This window comes from Mastomys coucha, unplaced genomic scaffold, assembly GCF_008632895.1.
Source record: "Mastomys coucha isolate ucsf_1 unplaced genomic scaffold, UCSF_Mcou_1 pScaffold9, whole genome shotgun sequence".
NCBI classification, from domain to species: domain Eukaryota; kingdom Metazoa; phylum Chordata; class Mammalia; order Rodentia; family Muridae; genus Mastomys; species Mastomys coucha.
The window spans coordinates 83,386,950-83,403,693 of record NW_022196915.1 but is presented as its reverse complement, the minus strand read 5'-3'; the positions used below and the strand labels follow the sequence as shown (position 1 = coordinate 83,403,693).

The 16,744-nt window shown below is 34.7% G+C and overlaps 1 protein-coding gene across 1 annotated transcript in view; it reads left to right on the top strand.

Annotated features, from left to right (window-relative positions):
- Dach1 (dachshund family transcription factor 1) overlaps positions 1 to 16,744 on the top strand; it is a 378,885-nt gene that overhangs the window by 137,113 nt on the left and 225,028 nt on the right. Inside the window, exon 3 of the mRNA XM_031361020.1 lies at positions 12,088 to 12,203. Within this exon, the coding sequence (XP_031216880.1) occupies positions 12,088 to 12,203 (116 nt within the window). The remainder of the gene's footprint in view (positions 1 to 12,087; positions 12,204 to 16,744) is intronic.

The window sequence follows — 16,744 nt, the reverse complement described above, 5'->3', positions numbered from 1 at the left end:
CTTTTTACAAATATCACAGTGAAAACTATCATTTATTAAAAAGCTTTTTGAAGCAATATAAGCAACCAATATAAACACTTCCTGCTGAATCAGACTCATCATAAGTGCTAGAATTAGTTTGAAATAGAAGTCATGGAGTACTACAGGGCATACAGTGTTTAGTTGACATTAATGTAAGAGGAAATTGTGTTTGGAGAGACGTATGTGGGGTGATAGCAGGTACATGTACATAAGAGTGCACATGCCCATGTCTATGCATGAAGTGGCTGGAATAAGTAACTAGATGTCCTGTTATATCATTCTCTACCTTTTCTCTCTTTAGAGAGAGTTTCTTCTCACTGACTCTGTTAATAAGCTGGATGCCAGACCTCCTGACCATTCTTCTGTCTCTGCCTTCCAGAGTCTTGGTGTTTCAGTAAAATGCATGGATGTACCATGGATCCACGTGTGGTAGATCCACTTCTAAATGCAGATCCTAATAGTTGCACAACATGCACCCACTGAGCCATACCACCAGCCCCAGAATGAAAGCGCTATATTGTTATTTAGCAATGGGAAAGTACGTTAAAAAATCGTATTTTGCTTAGAAAAATATTGTGTAGTTGAAGAAAATTACCATAGCCAAGTAAAGGTGTTCCCTGGAAAGTGTTTAGGAGACGAAATCAGAAAGAAAATACTATTCATAACTTCGAGGAAATTAATTTCAATTTTGTGTTTTGCCAGAATGTAAGAATGGAAGAGCTCCAAATAATCACAACACATGTTTTTAAAATTCCGATTCCAAAAAAGAAATAGCAGATGAATTGGGAAATAATGTGCTACTGTTTTGATTATTTCAAATCTGAATATTTGCAAATATGCAGTTTATTGGAATTTTGACTACAGAAACTAGCTAAATTGTATTTTCATCATTGTAGAGATAAGAAAAATGTTTATTCAGTTAATTTCATCAATAATGACTCAATAAATTTATGAAGGGTTAGACACATATTTAATATTAATCATGACTCTTATTTTAATCAAGGATGAAAATGTTCTTTGTAACATGCCACTTAAAGATTCTGGAGTGATGTAGCGTTCTGTCCTTAGGGAATAGTCATACAAGAAAGTAGTATATTACTTGTCTCAATGAGTAAAGATGCTTCTGCCAACCAGCTAGCCTGGGCTTCATCCCTAGAATCCACAGGCATAAGTAGACAACCAATGCCACTAGCATGTCCTCTGACCTCCGTATGCATGCCATGGCACAAGAGCATGCATAGAGTTCTTACTGTTAGTGTTGAGAAGGATGGCCATGGTGAAGGGAGAGGAGTGCCTAGAAATGACGAACTGTGAAGCACTGAATAAATTCATTGTTTGCCATATAACAAGCAGGTGTGGTGGTGGCCCCTGTAATGCGGAACACTTGTAGAAGTGTTCCAGGAAACACTCAGCTGCACGTGAGTTCAAAGCCAGCCTTTTCTCATGAGTCTTTGTCTCGAAGTGAAATAAACTAAGTAGTGATCATAATGATACCTGACTACTTTGATACTTAATAGAGAAGAACTTACAGCAAGACAAAAAGCGAGTATGTTGGGTATACTTCATTTTTAAAGAAAATAATAATTTGATTTGTATATGGAATTGGTAGTGCCAGAGTCTTTTGGGAACTTAGTAGCAAAAATAGCTTTCACTGATTTTCTGTTAAGAACTGAGGTATCGTGTCTCTGGCAGTTAGTAAATTGCTTAGATGCTTATCCAGTCACTTACAGTATTGGGCAGTGTGGAATAGAAGAATTCATATGTATAAAAATCCTTTTTTAATATTCACTTTCAATGATGTTTAATGATTTTTAAAATGATTTTAAACCACTGTCTTCCACATGCTTCAGCAGTCCTTATGTACTTTCTATAAACAGATTTTTATGTTAAAATAAGTTCTATTCTTCAAATGATCCAAAGCCTACCAGGAAGCTTAATCAATGCAGTTGTGCTCACTGAGCTGAGGTACACCAACAATATTCTCTTATCTTTGTTCTTGTACTTTAATCTTAGACCCACTCTGAAGTCATTATATAAATACAGGTATAAATCTCCACAGAAAGCATTATGACTAGAAGAATATCTACTTCAACACGTAAACAGCCTTTGACAGTAAGCTTTAGGAACTTCTAAGACACTAGATAGATCACTAGATAGATCTTCCCATACTACTCAATACTATCTTAAATAAAATGGATTGCATACATAGATACATAGGTGTGAGTATTTATATATATGTATATATATATATGTATATAAGGGCTTTTCAACATTGCACATAAATTATGTTAATCAAAGTGTATCAGACAAGTTACTGCACTGGATTTTAGAAACAAATAGGCACTACTGTAGTAAATGCATTTTTGTTTTTTATTAAAAATTCATTATTTCTATATTTGCATTTTTGAAAGAAGATTATGTCACCATTAAGTCTATGGAAAGTTTTTAATGATTGTGTTAAATTCAGTATTTTCTTAATATCTTTTTTGCTTAATTTCTGGCCTTTACATTGTCCTCTTTCATACTTAGCCTAATTGCTTAGGGTATCAGATAATAATGCAGCCTTTAGGTAGTATTTATTCGTTCATTCATGTCTTACCATGTAGATATCACATAACACACACTATCATTTGAAGTTCATACTCCTGTCCTATACTTGAACAGTGAATGATATCTGGATCCCCAAAACTAGCAACAACAAATCTTTATTTTTACCTATCACTTGAAGACAGCGAGTCTCTTTAGCTCTATGGTGGTAACATATTCTCATGAAAAGAATGTAAAATCGGGGGGGGGGGGACAAATTCATTTGGTGATGTCAGTCTTCTGTCCAGTGATGGTTTATGTCATCTTTACTCATATATATATAATTTGATAGTCATAGAGCAAGCCCAAAGTAAATGGCAAGGCAAAGGATGGATGATCAAAACTTCCAACTTTGTCACTGTACCCTTTGGAATGTGTGGTAGCGTCAAGAGTAGTTAAATAACTAAAAGCTCTTGCTAATCAGGCAAGGTGGCCATGGCCTACCTACACTCTCAACTCTTACATGACTGAAGCAGGACCACTTCAGTTCCCAAATTCGAGGATACCTGGGGAAAATGATGATGCTTTTTTTCCAAAGCAAAAATAGCATTAATTAGCAAAAGTGAACTTATTAAATTTCTCATACTGGCATAAGAAAATGAAGGGATTATTTAAAAGTGATTTTTTTTTTTAAATAAAAGAGTCTTTTAGCAGTGTAGAAACTCTACCCCAGAAGTGTTCTACAATGCATGTGGAGATAGCAGTAAATAGGCTATAATACAGGTGGTGAGATGGGTATTTGAAAAGGCAACCATACAGGTTCCTAATTAGTTTCTGAGTAAGAGTGGCTCTTCAATATGATTCTCATATAACCTCTTGAAATGTTATGGTCTAATAATTTTTTTCTCTTGTGCAAAAATTCTTGTGAATTGATTAAATTGACTTTAGACAGGCTCTGTTTTTTCTTGCTAATTTTAAAGAAGTAATTTATGGCTTAATCCTTTAAAATAAAATTAACTTTTCATTTGGCAGCATCATTTTTTTGCTGTCATCAGCGCTACCTTTTTCTAAGATAATTATCATTATGTATTTCAGGAAAGATGCTAGTGAGCATTTCAATGCTTTGTTATTTTCTTAGCACTGTTCCTCCGTAAATCTCCATTATTCCACAAATTCAATGTTACCTTTTGCATGACAATATTTTCTCCATCAACATAGAGGAAAAATAAATTTAAAGTAATTGCTTCTAGAAGTATATTGTTTTAAAGAAACTCTTGTAAATAAGAAGGGTAAGAAATACTTACTGATGTTTGTTTGCTAAGCTTGCTGAAGTAGATGTTGATAGACTCCCCAAATTACTTTCTTTCTTTTCCACGGTACTTTAAACTAATCAAGAAACTAACTCATAGTAACAAACTTGAAAATCATTTTGTAAGAAACTTTGTTACAAGCACGCTATAGGGTTCTCATTTTAATTTACTATCATAAAATGGAAGTTTATATGAAAATGCTGTGCAATTTACAACCCTTTTAAAGTTGAGAACTTACTTTACATTTTTCAAAAAAATTTAGATGCAAATTATTTCATGTTAGCATCTACATTTTTTTTTTTTGTGCCTTCTTTGATGTTTAAAAAGTGGAATGCTGTCACACAGGCTATAATGGGAATAATGTGGATTTCACATGGTTTTATTTCTGTTTATTTAAAGGCATTCTTTTGACAGGCTGACCATGTAGCTCAGTGGTAAAACTTTTGAAGCGCAGGGTACAGTTCCTAGCACTCCTTTCCCCAATAAGTACTCCAAAGCAGCCACAGTAAACCTTCTATTGATAAGAAGAGAGAGGTAGACAAGAAACTGTGGATGGCCACAATGTTTGAGTGCATGAATGAATGTATGCGGCGACTCATACTTATTTGCAGAATTTACATCGACTATGCTGCTAGTCTTGGTTGTTACTGACAGTATTTAGGTTTTTTTTTGGAGGATGAAAGCTAGTTTTATCTGCACTGTAGAAGGAAATTTTGCTCCCATTTCCAAGAACAATTTGTAATTCAGGCACGATGGTGCATGCCTTTTATCCAGTAATCAGAAGCAGCTTGGTTTATGTAGTGAGTTCCAGGCCAGCCAGAGCTACATAGTGAGAGACCCAGTCTCAAAAAACAGCAACAAGCAAACCAAAAAACAAAATTTGTTTATATTTGATGCTGTAAAAATCCTACACTAAATGTCACTATAAATGTGTACTTTATTATGAAACTGTAAAATAAAATTCCAAGTATGTGTCTAGCATTATCAACTAAGTTCAAAGATTTGCATGTGGAACGTCTTTAAGTACTGATTTTCATCTCAATAGCTTTCCATATCAGTTTAAAACAGTGTAGGTTCATCTTGTCCTAACCACCTAAATTTGAAGATTTTGAAATATAGATCCAAAGTATCCAGTCAGAGCTAAGGATAACCACCGAAAGCATTAATTCAAAAGGCTTCCCCTTTACCGTCATATGCAACAGTTTGGTATGCTGCCAGATTGGAACTTCATAAATAATTACTGACACGATTTTGATTGAGGTGACCCTAATCGTGACCATCCATTCCTTCCTACAACTCTTCCTTCTTACTTTGTTTTCATTTCCTATCCATTGAAGTCTGACTTTGTATAAGATGTTGTGCTTATATGCTTAAACCGTAGAACTGAACCAGAGATTTTTAAAGCATTATCTTTATGGCTACTAACAGGATATACAATGATCCATAAACAAATAAACCCATCATAATTTTGAAAATACAGCAGGGTATTTAAAGTGAGCTACTAAGTGAACTGACTGAGGTAGCACAAGGTAGCTAGGGAAACTATGATACAGGGAGACCTTATTGGATAGTATTCCAGGAAGCAGTAAATAGTGGGCCCAAAGAGTGAGGAGAAAGGTTGTTCTGTTTTTAAAGTAGTATATAGTATACAGATTGATAGTTGTGTTATGAAAATGTACCCATAATGACAAAATTCTGAAATATCTTAGTGATTATGATGTAAATTACCTTAGAGATGAAATAGTTGTATCGCTATTACAAAAGACCTTGTTTTACTCAGCTTTGTTACCTTGGCAATATGAGACACTGATGATTTTCCTTATTGGTTCATTCTCTCTCTCTTTCTCTAAGATTCTTCCTCTCACCTTTGTATAAGACAGTCTGCATATAGGCCATGTTAACTTTTAACTTTGATTCTCTCTAGTCAATACAAAAATTGCAGTTGTGTAACCCCGGCATTCATGTTCATTATTCTTTCACCAAGAACCACTCAATTTATTCGTGAAATGGGTCTGATAAATATGATGTGGAGTTCCTGTGAACATTAAGTCATGTGATGCTTATTGTGGTATTTAGGATATTAACTTTTTAATAAATTAAGGCCTTTCACTCTTTGATGTGTCAATTTTCTTACCAGCAAATAAGGGAGATAACAGTGTCCATCAATTCAGGTCCATTGAAGAATAGTTGACTAGCTATACAATACCTAGGATTAGACTGTCAAACTTTAAATTATAGTAGTAATAAGTATAATATCATAAGTAGTACCTATCTCAAAATATGTGATATAACTATAATATAATAAGTATACCTATCACAAAACATTCTTATATTTAAAAATCAGGTAACAGAGTGAACTCAATGCCATGTCTGAAAGAGGCGTAGCCAGAATTGTCATATCATCATATTTAATATGCTATGTTAAGACAAAAGGAAAATGTTTGGAGAAAGGGCCTTCAAAATGTTGGAAAGGACTTCTGCCAAAGAGAATAGTTTGATGTATTTTGAACATAGATCAAATTAAAAATGATCTATGACAACAGGATTCTGGAATAATGGTCATCTACAGCTCCTTTCTCATTTGTATGCCAATGTGTCCTCTTTCAAGGATGTATCTTACTATTTTGTTTTACTTAGTATATAAGTATTACTCCATATTATCATATAGTAAGTTTATGACTATATAATAGTCTTCAAGTCAAACTGGCAAACCATTAAGAAGAATATATACTTTTGATTACAATTGATTGAAATGTAAAATATATAAATTACTATGTTAATATAGTATGATTATTTAATGGCAATCTAAACTAGAAATCATATTTGTGGTATAAATAGATTATAATTCCAATAGTATATGATAAACATCAAAATCAATTTTATATTTGCTCTACAGACTCATTTTACTAGAAGAATATTTGAGTAATACAATATGAAGTATAGGAGTTCTTATATAAATAAATTCAAGAAGGCAAATAAATCTTGTAAATAAATGGATTACTTTTACTCCCAAAACTTGTGTTCGAGGGTACATCTCCATATTTATTTCCTTCCATGTATTTTTCTGCTATGCCATTATCTCTACATGATATAATTTTAACTGGTATTTCAAGGGACAGCTTGACACTCTCCTTGGCCCTGGGATTCTGTTAGATCTCTCCTAATGTCTGCACTCAGTTGTTCTTTTTCTCTTGTGTAAATGAAGGGGTGACCTAGTGATAAGACCCTTTCTAATCCAGGTCATCTTTGGCTATTTTAGGGGCTTCTTTTATATTTACAAATCATCACCAACATTTCTCAGAAGAGGTAAAAGGTATTATCAGCAGGCTGTCTTTGGATCTTTGGTGATGAGAATTTGTAAAGTACACTCCACCCCTTCCACCCCCTCCACCTATTCCACCCCCTCCACAGCCTCCAACCCCCAGCCCCTGTGCACTCAGCTGCATATCACTTTGCTCTGCCCTTCTCTTTCTGAAGTTGAATTTTGACTCTCCTTGAATAAACATCATAAACGTGTTATGGATACCCTGCAGTCAGGCCTTATGGCCTGAAGCCCTGGAAACAAATGGACAGCGAAGTCTCTTTAAACCTTAGACTGTCCTGGGAGAGAGACATATTTAGACTTTGATTTAGTGACAAAAACTAACGAAAGTAGATTTCCCAAAATGATTGGTCTGTAAAAGGAAACTTTCTTATTCAGAACTGAAAACACAACAACAAAAAGAGTGTTTCTAAATAGGTGGAGTTCAAAGTGGTATGGATGTGACCTTCTTTGCCCTCTTCTTTTAATGCAAATGGTTGAAAATACCAAACTCTGGGATGTGGCTAAGGTGTGGGTGAAGCTGAGAGAAACAAGGAGGAAGTTTTTGATTAGGATTTCATCCAAGCTACTAAGGATAATTATTTAACTAACATCTTTCTTTTGACTACATGTAAGACACTGCATCATACTTTGATTCTCTCCTCTATATTTGTACATTGCTTATAAGGTGCGGATGAGTGTGATTGCCACTAAAGCACACATTCACTCTAGAGTGAGTGCTTTCACTAATTGCTTCCTTTGTTCAGTTTAGAGTTTTTTTGTTTGTTTGTTTTCTTTCAAGAATAACTTATCCTAAAAAAAAAAAATTCAGAGAGTTTATTTAACAATAAGATCATTTGATTAGCTGCTCTGTGCAGTTAGGTAATCTGATTAAGATTATACTGTCTGGTAAATCAACAGAGCCTGTGTAGAGGCCTATCTACTGAAGCATGTGTACTTTTGGCCTTCACACTAGCACATGGTTTTTTGCAAGTTCCTTAAGTCTCTGTTGAAAGAACTTGAGCACTGAGTATTTGTAATAAAGTTCTGTTTCTAAGAGTATACAGAAGTTAATGATCTCCAGAAGTTAGTGCTCAAAACTTCATGAGTACAATGTAGGCTTCTGAAGAAAGGAACTCTACTGTAATTAACAAGAAAATAGTGGTAATCTTGTTAGTACATACATTTTTCTATTTCCTTCCAAGAAGCTCTATCTGACTCACAGAGTGAGCAACCAGTAGTCTAGCTCTTAGGGAAACTTAATATCATTCTCTCCTTTTTTAAAAACCATTTGCTCTGTTCCTTGCCTCAGTGTCTCAAGGCTGCCTTCTCACATCATTGTAAAGTAATCCCCAGTAGGGTGTTAGTTGATGGCCTCAGGGTGTTACCACCACCAAGGGTATTTGCATTTTAATGGAAGGCTTTAAAAGAACTTCAAGCACCAAGTCTGAGAGCAATAAATCTCTATTGGTGGAATTTGAAGCAATGTGATAGATTGGGCAGGAGATATCTGCGGTGAAAGGAGCCCACTGGGTTTATTCTAATCACAGCATGAATTAAAGTGTTCCTACTTAGAGGTAGCCCGACTTCTGCTTCCAAGTGAAAGTTGTGAGGACAGCTCCTGTGGCCTGGATAATGAAGTACTCCTTAGCAGTTTCATTTTCTTTAAAAGCAAACAAGTCAAAGGGCTAAAAGTTCAAATCTTTGAACTGCCCTTTCCTTTCCTATTTTCTCCATGACTGTTCTCGGTTGAATATTCCTTTCTCTGTGCTTTAGGTGTACAGAGACAGGAGAGAGAGAGGTAAGACATCATAAATGATGTCTTCATACCTTCTTCAAATTCAAAAATCTTTGTGCATGAGTGTGTGTGTGTGTGTGTGTGTGTATGCGTGCACACCTCTCTCTCTCTCCTCTCTCTCTCTCTCTGTCTTTCTGCCTGTCTTTCCTTCTTTCTTTCTTTTCTTTTTTCTTTTTTTTTTTTGGCTTTTGTTCACTCGAATTGACAAGGCATTGCACTTAAGAAATCACAGGGCAAGTGGATTTACAAATAGATCAAAATCTATCTTAAATATAAAAATAGGAGCAACATACTGACTTACTTGTCTGTCATACAGTTCTGAGAGTAAAACAGATTCACAGAGAATGGAATTAGGGTTGGTAGGGTGATAGTAGTGTTGTTCCCATTAACTGTGGACTATCCTCACACATAAACATGAGGCTTGAAATGACAACCTGGATGCATGATTAGGAGTCAGCCAGGTAATATGGGGTGGGGTAAGGGGGAAGATGAACCGGAGTAGAAAAGTAACAGACTTAGCCTTCTCAAACGTGATGTAATAAGAGACCCAAGCCACCCACTGTTCAAATCAGTATGGTGGAACAGAGTCTGTAATCCTAGTATGTGGGAGGCTATGGTATGAGTGTAACAAATTCAAAGTTGTGCTACTGATACAAAATGTGATCTTCCTTCAAAAGAAAAAGAGAAAGATTTAAAGAGTTAGAAAATCAATCAATAGAACCCAATATAAAATAATACAAAGATGTTGGAATAAAATAGTAAAATGGGAAAAGAGGATTAGGGCTAAGCATCACAGTCTGTACTTGGGCCGTGGATTGTGAATCCAATAAGGAAGCAAATATATACTTAAGCAAATATAATATATTAGTAAACATATATATTAGGGAAAAATCTGAAATCATTTTGGAGTATTGTCTGCATTTGAGACTCTAGACTGGAGTTTGAGGTAGATTTTTTTTGTTTGTTTGTTTGTTTGTTTGTTTGTTTTTGAAGATGTTGAGAAGCTGTAACAATGGATCCATTGAAGAAATAAAGAAGGATTAGAAACAGGAGTAGGACATAGTCAAGAACATAAATGATGTCTTCACAGAGATGATATTTGAGTGCACAAAAGTTGAAAAGATATATCCAAGTTGTGGACTTTTGACTTTGTCAGTCAGGTGCCATTTTGCTAACCAAGTGAAAAAGAAATCAGTTTTAATGGGGCAGATGCTGAGTTCAGATTTGGATAAGCTGAGTCTTAGATTATTACAGGACATCTAAGTGGGGATGTCTGCTAGATGGGCATCAATCTGTCTGCATCCCAGAGGAAGATGTGGGCTGTAGATGTATGTTTAGCCATTAGTCCTAGCATCAAAGTGATGGCAATGGAAGAGTTCACTCAGGGAGAATGGAGACTATCAGATGCCTGTCGATTGATCCCAAGCAAATCATCAGTTAAAAAGCCAGAAGAATCACGATGAAAAATAAGGACAAGTAGCTGGAGAGATACATCATAGCAACAAGCAGGAGGGTATCCATATTGATTTACAAGCCAGATAAATTTGCAAATAAGCCCCTTGCTCTCATTGCAAAGGCCTCCAGAATCTAATGCTAGGCATTAAGTCTAGGAGCTGCATTCTGTGTTTTTCTTGGTATCTTAGTTATGTTAGTTTAATGAAGCAATGCTCTACATCAATAACTCCTATGTTCCATTTCTTTTCATACTATCAGAGAAGTAGAATGGAATTTCCTTTTAATGTTTCCATTGATCATATCACCCAAACTCTGATCCTTTGGTAAAAGTTTACATCTTTGTATAGGGCATAGAATTACAACTTGAATCAGTTATTTACATACAAGATTCTTCCCTCCCTCTCCTGAAGATGAGGAACTCACCCCCTCCCAGTCAGCATCCATAGTACACTGCATTGAAAAAAGCAGATACTTAAAATTTATTCTTCAATGATTACATATTACATACATAAAATAAAACAGATAAGATTTTTTGAATCTTCTGATGAAGCAAGGGACCCCAGCAGAGGCAAACATGGAAATGCTCGAGGACTGGGGATGGTTTTATTAGATCTAGGCACATATTGGCCAAATAAATAATGGACGAGCCTATGGAAAGCACATTCATAATACAGAAGCAAAAATGAGAACATAATGCTAAATATTCTTATTTGCTTCAAAGACTGTGAATACTATATTTTGGTGTTATTTTCTTACAAAAATGCTGAATATTTAACTCTGTCTTTGCTTTTGTGACAAGAAATTAATCTTTCCTAATGGGCATGTGAAGGACAAGAAGTGTTAACAATAAGCATGTTTTTCTTTTCCCTAAAGGCGAATTTCAGCTCCTACCTAGGATGTTTCTAAATGATGTCCTACCAACAATTCTAAGCCTTTCCAATTTACTTTTGGATATTAAAAATAGGACAACTTTGTAGGGTTGTTCACTTAAATAAAATAAGGATTAAATGATAACTTGACTTATCTTTTAAATGACAAAAAATAAAGAAATTGCAAGACCTTTTCACATATTAGAGATGTATTGCCATTTATCATCTAGATATCAGGCTAGCAGTGCGAAGTAATAAAACATATCATCGAAAAATGTGCTATAGGTCTGAATCATTCTTTCATTCCACCTCCCAGCTAACTGTAGTATTAAATCAAACAAGCAGAACATTTCCTTAGGCAGCCATTGCCTTTTAATTTCCTGAAGAACCTTAAAATATCATTCATTACAAGTACTACACATATTTGGTTTTTAAAAGTCTCATAAATCAATAGCAGGCTGACTGTAATAATTATTACAAGTTAGTGCATAATTTTCGCGCTGAAGGCTGAATGCAGAACTTTAGCATATGCAAACGAGGCAATTCAAACTGTGTATAGATATTAATATGAAGAAGCAGGTAACGAGGTGCAGGCTATGAATTATGCATCAGGAGTGGCTGATCTTCAATGAGGAAAATGAATTCAGCATGTAATCTAATTAGTGATGGAAGTCTATTACATCTAACTGCAAAAGCAACCGTCCTTGAAACAAATTTATTTACAGTCCATGTTACCACTTGAAACAACTTTGAAATGATGTGTCAGACAACAGCTTAATTGTAAAATTTTTTGTTTGTTTGTCTCAGTTCCAGACCTGGAAGGCCTCCTAAGAGGACTCAAAGTGTCACTTCCCCAGAGAACTCGCACATTATGCCGCATTCTGTCCCTGGCCTCATGTCGCCTGGAATAATTCCACCAACAGGTAAGAGAGTGATATTTATGTCAAAAATATTAAATATCAACAAATATCACTTATTTTATACACATTCATCATTGGATTGATATTTACATGCTTGGGGTTTATTTTATAAACACGAAGATTCTGATGAGAGCTTATTTTCAAATTGCATCACAATTATTCAGATTTCTGTTTTGAAATAAAATGAAAGGAGCTTATTTGAGCAAAGTGCTAGAAGTTATTTTAATCCACCCCCCAAAAAATTCATGAGTCAAAAGTTACTCGTCCTAGGATTGTTGTTTGTTTGTTTGTTCTTTGTTTTTTAAACTGAAAATTAGAAGCTCAGGGTCAGTGACTTTTCAAGGTCAGTGCTGAGAGGTGTCAATGCTAATTCAAACCCTGGTGCAGTGTGTGTGTGTGTGTGTGTGTGTGTGTGTGTGTGTGTGTCTGCACACGTGTGTAGAATACTAGGTGTCAAATAACAATCACTTTCTGCTCCATTCATTTGACAGTCTTTCACCTAATCTTAAACTAAGCTGGAGGTCAGTAAGTCTTTCTCATTTTACTCCTAAATGTTGGAGTAACAGAAATGCCCTGCCTCATGCAATCTTTGTGTAGGTATTGGATTTATACTGAGGCCAAACCGCAAGAACTCCCAATCTACTGAGCCATAATCTCAGCTCCAAGTATTTGAAATTAACATTGAGATTAAAGTTCTTTTGCTAGAATAAAATTTATGCTAGAAATTTTGTGTAGAAAACATGAATTTATATGGAATATATATATTTCCATATATATATGGAAATTCATATATATGCATATATTTGGAAACTGATAGCTAAAAATAACCTAGTAGCCAGCCAAGTATTGTCTTTGACATTTGTTTAGATCACTTGCTTCTCAGCATACTGAGTCTTACTGTCTAATTTCAAAGAAATCTGGTAGAATGTAATGAAGCTTGGACCTTTCCTATTTAGCTCATTCATCAAATATCTTTGTTTCATTCACCTTTTTCTTGTTTTGTGGACAAATGCTCAAAGAAAGTAATTAGAAGGAAGGCTGTGTTTTGGCTTAGGGTCTCATTAAGATCTAAGGCCTGATTGTTTGGCTCAGAATATCACAGTATAAGGGTAATAGAGGAGAGTAGCTTACTTCCTGTTGGTGGCCTGGAGTCAGAGAAACAAGACAGAGCCTGCCTGATTTAGTTTTGCTTCTCTCCTACTAAATCCTCACCCAAAGTTCACACATACATGATGCTGGATAGCGTGGTACAACCTGAGAAGATGTTTTCAGGTGCAGTTAACATAGATCACATTGTTAGTTCTAGAGACGGTTTCAAGGCTTAGTTATGCTTTCCTCATGTTGATATCCCTCAATCCAGTCAAGGTTGATAAATTAAACATCTCAGAGCTCCTTCAGAAGTTTTGTTGTTGTCTTCAGAGACTATATGAGAATTTTTACTAACTTTTGTGTATTGTAAAGATGGGACACTCAATGTTGACAAGATAAAGATCTGAGAAATTTGATCTAAATAATTTCACATGGTTTTTCTATTTAATATTCTTAATAATATTTTTTTTCTGTACTGGGTAAGCTTATGTTCATATTCAAAAGTTACTTAATCATTGAATACAATTTCTTATTGTATTCATTTAAATATTTTCAAGATCTACTTCCAAAGATGCCTTATTATTTAAGGCAAAAATAAAGCACATTTGATAGCAATGAAAGTAATACTTTATTACATAACATCATAAAGTAACTGCAGAAAGTGAAGTTGCTAAATAAAGCAAGTTTATGTGCTACAACCCACAAATCAAATGTTACAATAACTTTTAATAAGTTTCTTTCTTCAAATCTATTGCATATTCCCAGATAAATATAGAGCTGGGAAGCAGTTCCAACTTGACTCATCAGTAGTCATGCATTTTTCAAGTTGGATAATTTTTATGTTTTTCAGTTGTGGTACCATCTTACCAAGGCATGCCTATTACTTTTTTGTTGTTGTTGTTGTTGTGTTGTATTATGAAGCCATAAACCCGGATTATTTTTCAAGGTTATCAAGCACTAAACTGAAAAGGTGGTTATAACACCTCAAGAAGTGGTCAAAGAGAGGAGGTGGAGATTCTAGAATACTTTAGTATTCTTTATAGCTATACCAAAAGCTGAAAACAGTTTGGCTTCACTGCTGTAACCTTACTTACCTATTTTCATCTTTTAGATCAGGGTCTTAAGATTTAAATCAGGGTGCCATTGTTGTTCTCGATTGGTATTTCCTTATTGTGAACAATTTAATTATCTTTCTTATATATTTTTTCTAGTAAGGATTTAGAGTTTTACCAAACATGAAATTTTAAAATTTCTTTTATTTTTAATTTTTTATAAGATATGGATAGCATGTTTCTGGTCTCAATATACCTATCACAGTAAAAACATAATAACTTCAAAATTAATACACTGATTGATTGAAACTGCCAAGTTTCAAATCTTATGGTTCAAGTGGCATATTATTCATGAACCTTTATTCTTACTTATATACCTAGAATTAATGTTTAGTCTTTGGAAATACTAAAATTTTGTTCTGCCTGCTCCTTGAAAATAAGATTTATTCATTTTGATTAATTATAAATATCTATGGATTTTTTTTTAAAGATTTGTTTCTGGTCACTCAAATATTTTTATTTTCAGTGACTGAAATTAAAAGGAACTGTTTAAAGTGATATATAATTAATATATATATATATATATATATAAATGAGAAATATATATATGAAAACATACCAAACATAATATTGTAAACCTATGACATTGTGTGTCATAATTTTATTGCTGTTGTTTGCTTGAGTGGGTTTTTGTGTAACCTTAGAAGAGGATGTGGGTAGGTGGTCATAATTTCTTAAAGTTTTGGTTGCCACAGATGCCATAGCAACTTGAAGTTGAAGTTAATGAAAAGAAAAGGCCTTTTTGTACAATCTCCCAAGGCAGCAAGCCTCCTGCCGTGGTCACTACATTTATCCTGACCGAACATAGCCATCAATCATTTTTGAAATATGCACCAGTTTGAAATAAATTCATCCTAGCAACAAAGCTCTAATCGTGTTCAGAGTTTTGTGTTTTATTTTTATAGAATCATGTCTATTATGCAATTAAGGAAAGAATATTTAGGAATTTAGAATACTCCTTTCTTTGTGCCAGAAGTGCAATTTGGATAGTATTGATTATCAACCTCTTCATTTTATGTTTAGGTCAAAATACAAACTCTTGTTGAAATACAATCTATGCATACGTATTCAGTATCAGTATATTAATATCCAATGCGTGCATTTGGAATTAAAGGAAGGGCTACTCAATATCTACTTTTCTAATTAAATCATTGCTTTTTCTCACTATGACTTTGTGTTGATGGCAAATCCATTTGAAATGTCCATATGTTAAGCACAACAAAACAATTTCAAAGAAACTCATTCTTCATGGACTGATGACACAAAAACTTATTTTTGAGGTTTGTTTTCTTTATTTCTTTCTAGGTGATAACAATGATGAGCAAAACCACCGATACTACCCCTTAAGAATATTTGCATTTGTATTATTTTAAGGACTTTTAACATTTTCATTTCTCTTCTGAAAATATTAAAACTTTCCCTCTATGTTGAGAAAGATATCATAAGTACATTAGGTGTGCTCTTTGGGAAGTCACAAGTTTAGTGCCTTGCTAAAAAGTAAATGTGATACAAACTACTTAAAACATGTGTTTACACAACATAATATATGTGTGGATTTTATGTTCAAACAGAGGAAATACTATGACTGGATACTTCACGGGTACCACATGTCTTATAATGGAGACCAGTTTCATTTTTTAGTTTTTGGAATTAAAAATGAATTAATATGTCTTCATTCCTTCTCTTATGGTAGGCTACTGTGAATACTAGACCGTCGTGCATTTTAGTAAAATTTGAAAACTTTTTTTTAATGAAAATATTTGTCTTTTTTTTTCTTATTTTCTTTCTTTTATTGGATATGTTTTTAAATTTACATTTCAAATGTTATCCCCTTTCCTAGTTTCCCTCCCTCCTGGAAACACCCTATCACATCCTCCCTCCTCCTACTTCTATGAGGGTGTTCCTCCATCCACCCACCTGCTGGCCCTTGATTCACCAAGGGCCCCTCCTTCAATTGATGCAGGGCAAGGCCATCCTCTGCTACATATGCAGCTGGAGCCATGTGTACTCCTTTGTTGATGGCTTAGTCCCTGGGAGTTCTGGGGTATCTGGTTGGTTGATAATTGTTGTTCTTCCTATGTGGTTGCAAACCTCTGCAACTCCTTCAGTCCCTTCTCTAACTCCTCTATTAGGGACCCCCACACTCAGTCCAATGGTTGGTTGCTAACATCCACCTCTGTATTTGTAAGGCTCTGGCCTGACCTCTCAGGAGACAGCCATATCAGGCTCCTTTCAGCATGCACTTCTTGGCATCCACATCTGGGTTTGGTAACAGTATATGGGATGAATTCCCAGGTGGGACAGTCTCTGGATGACTTTTCCTTCAGTCTCTGCTCTACACTT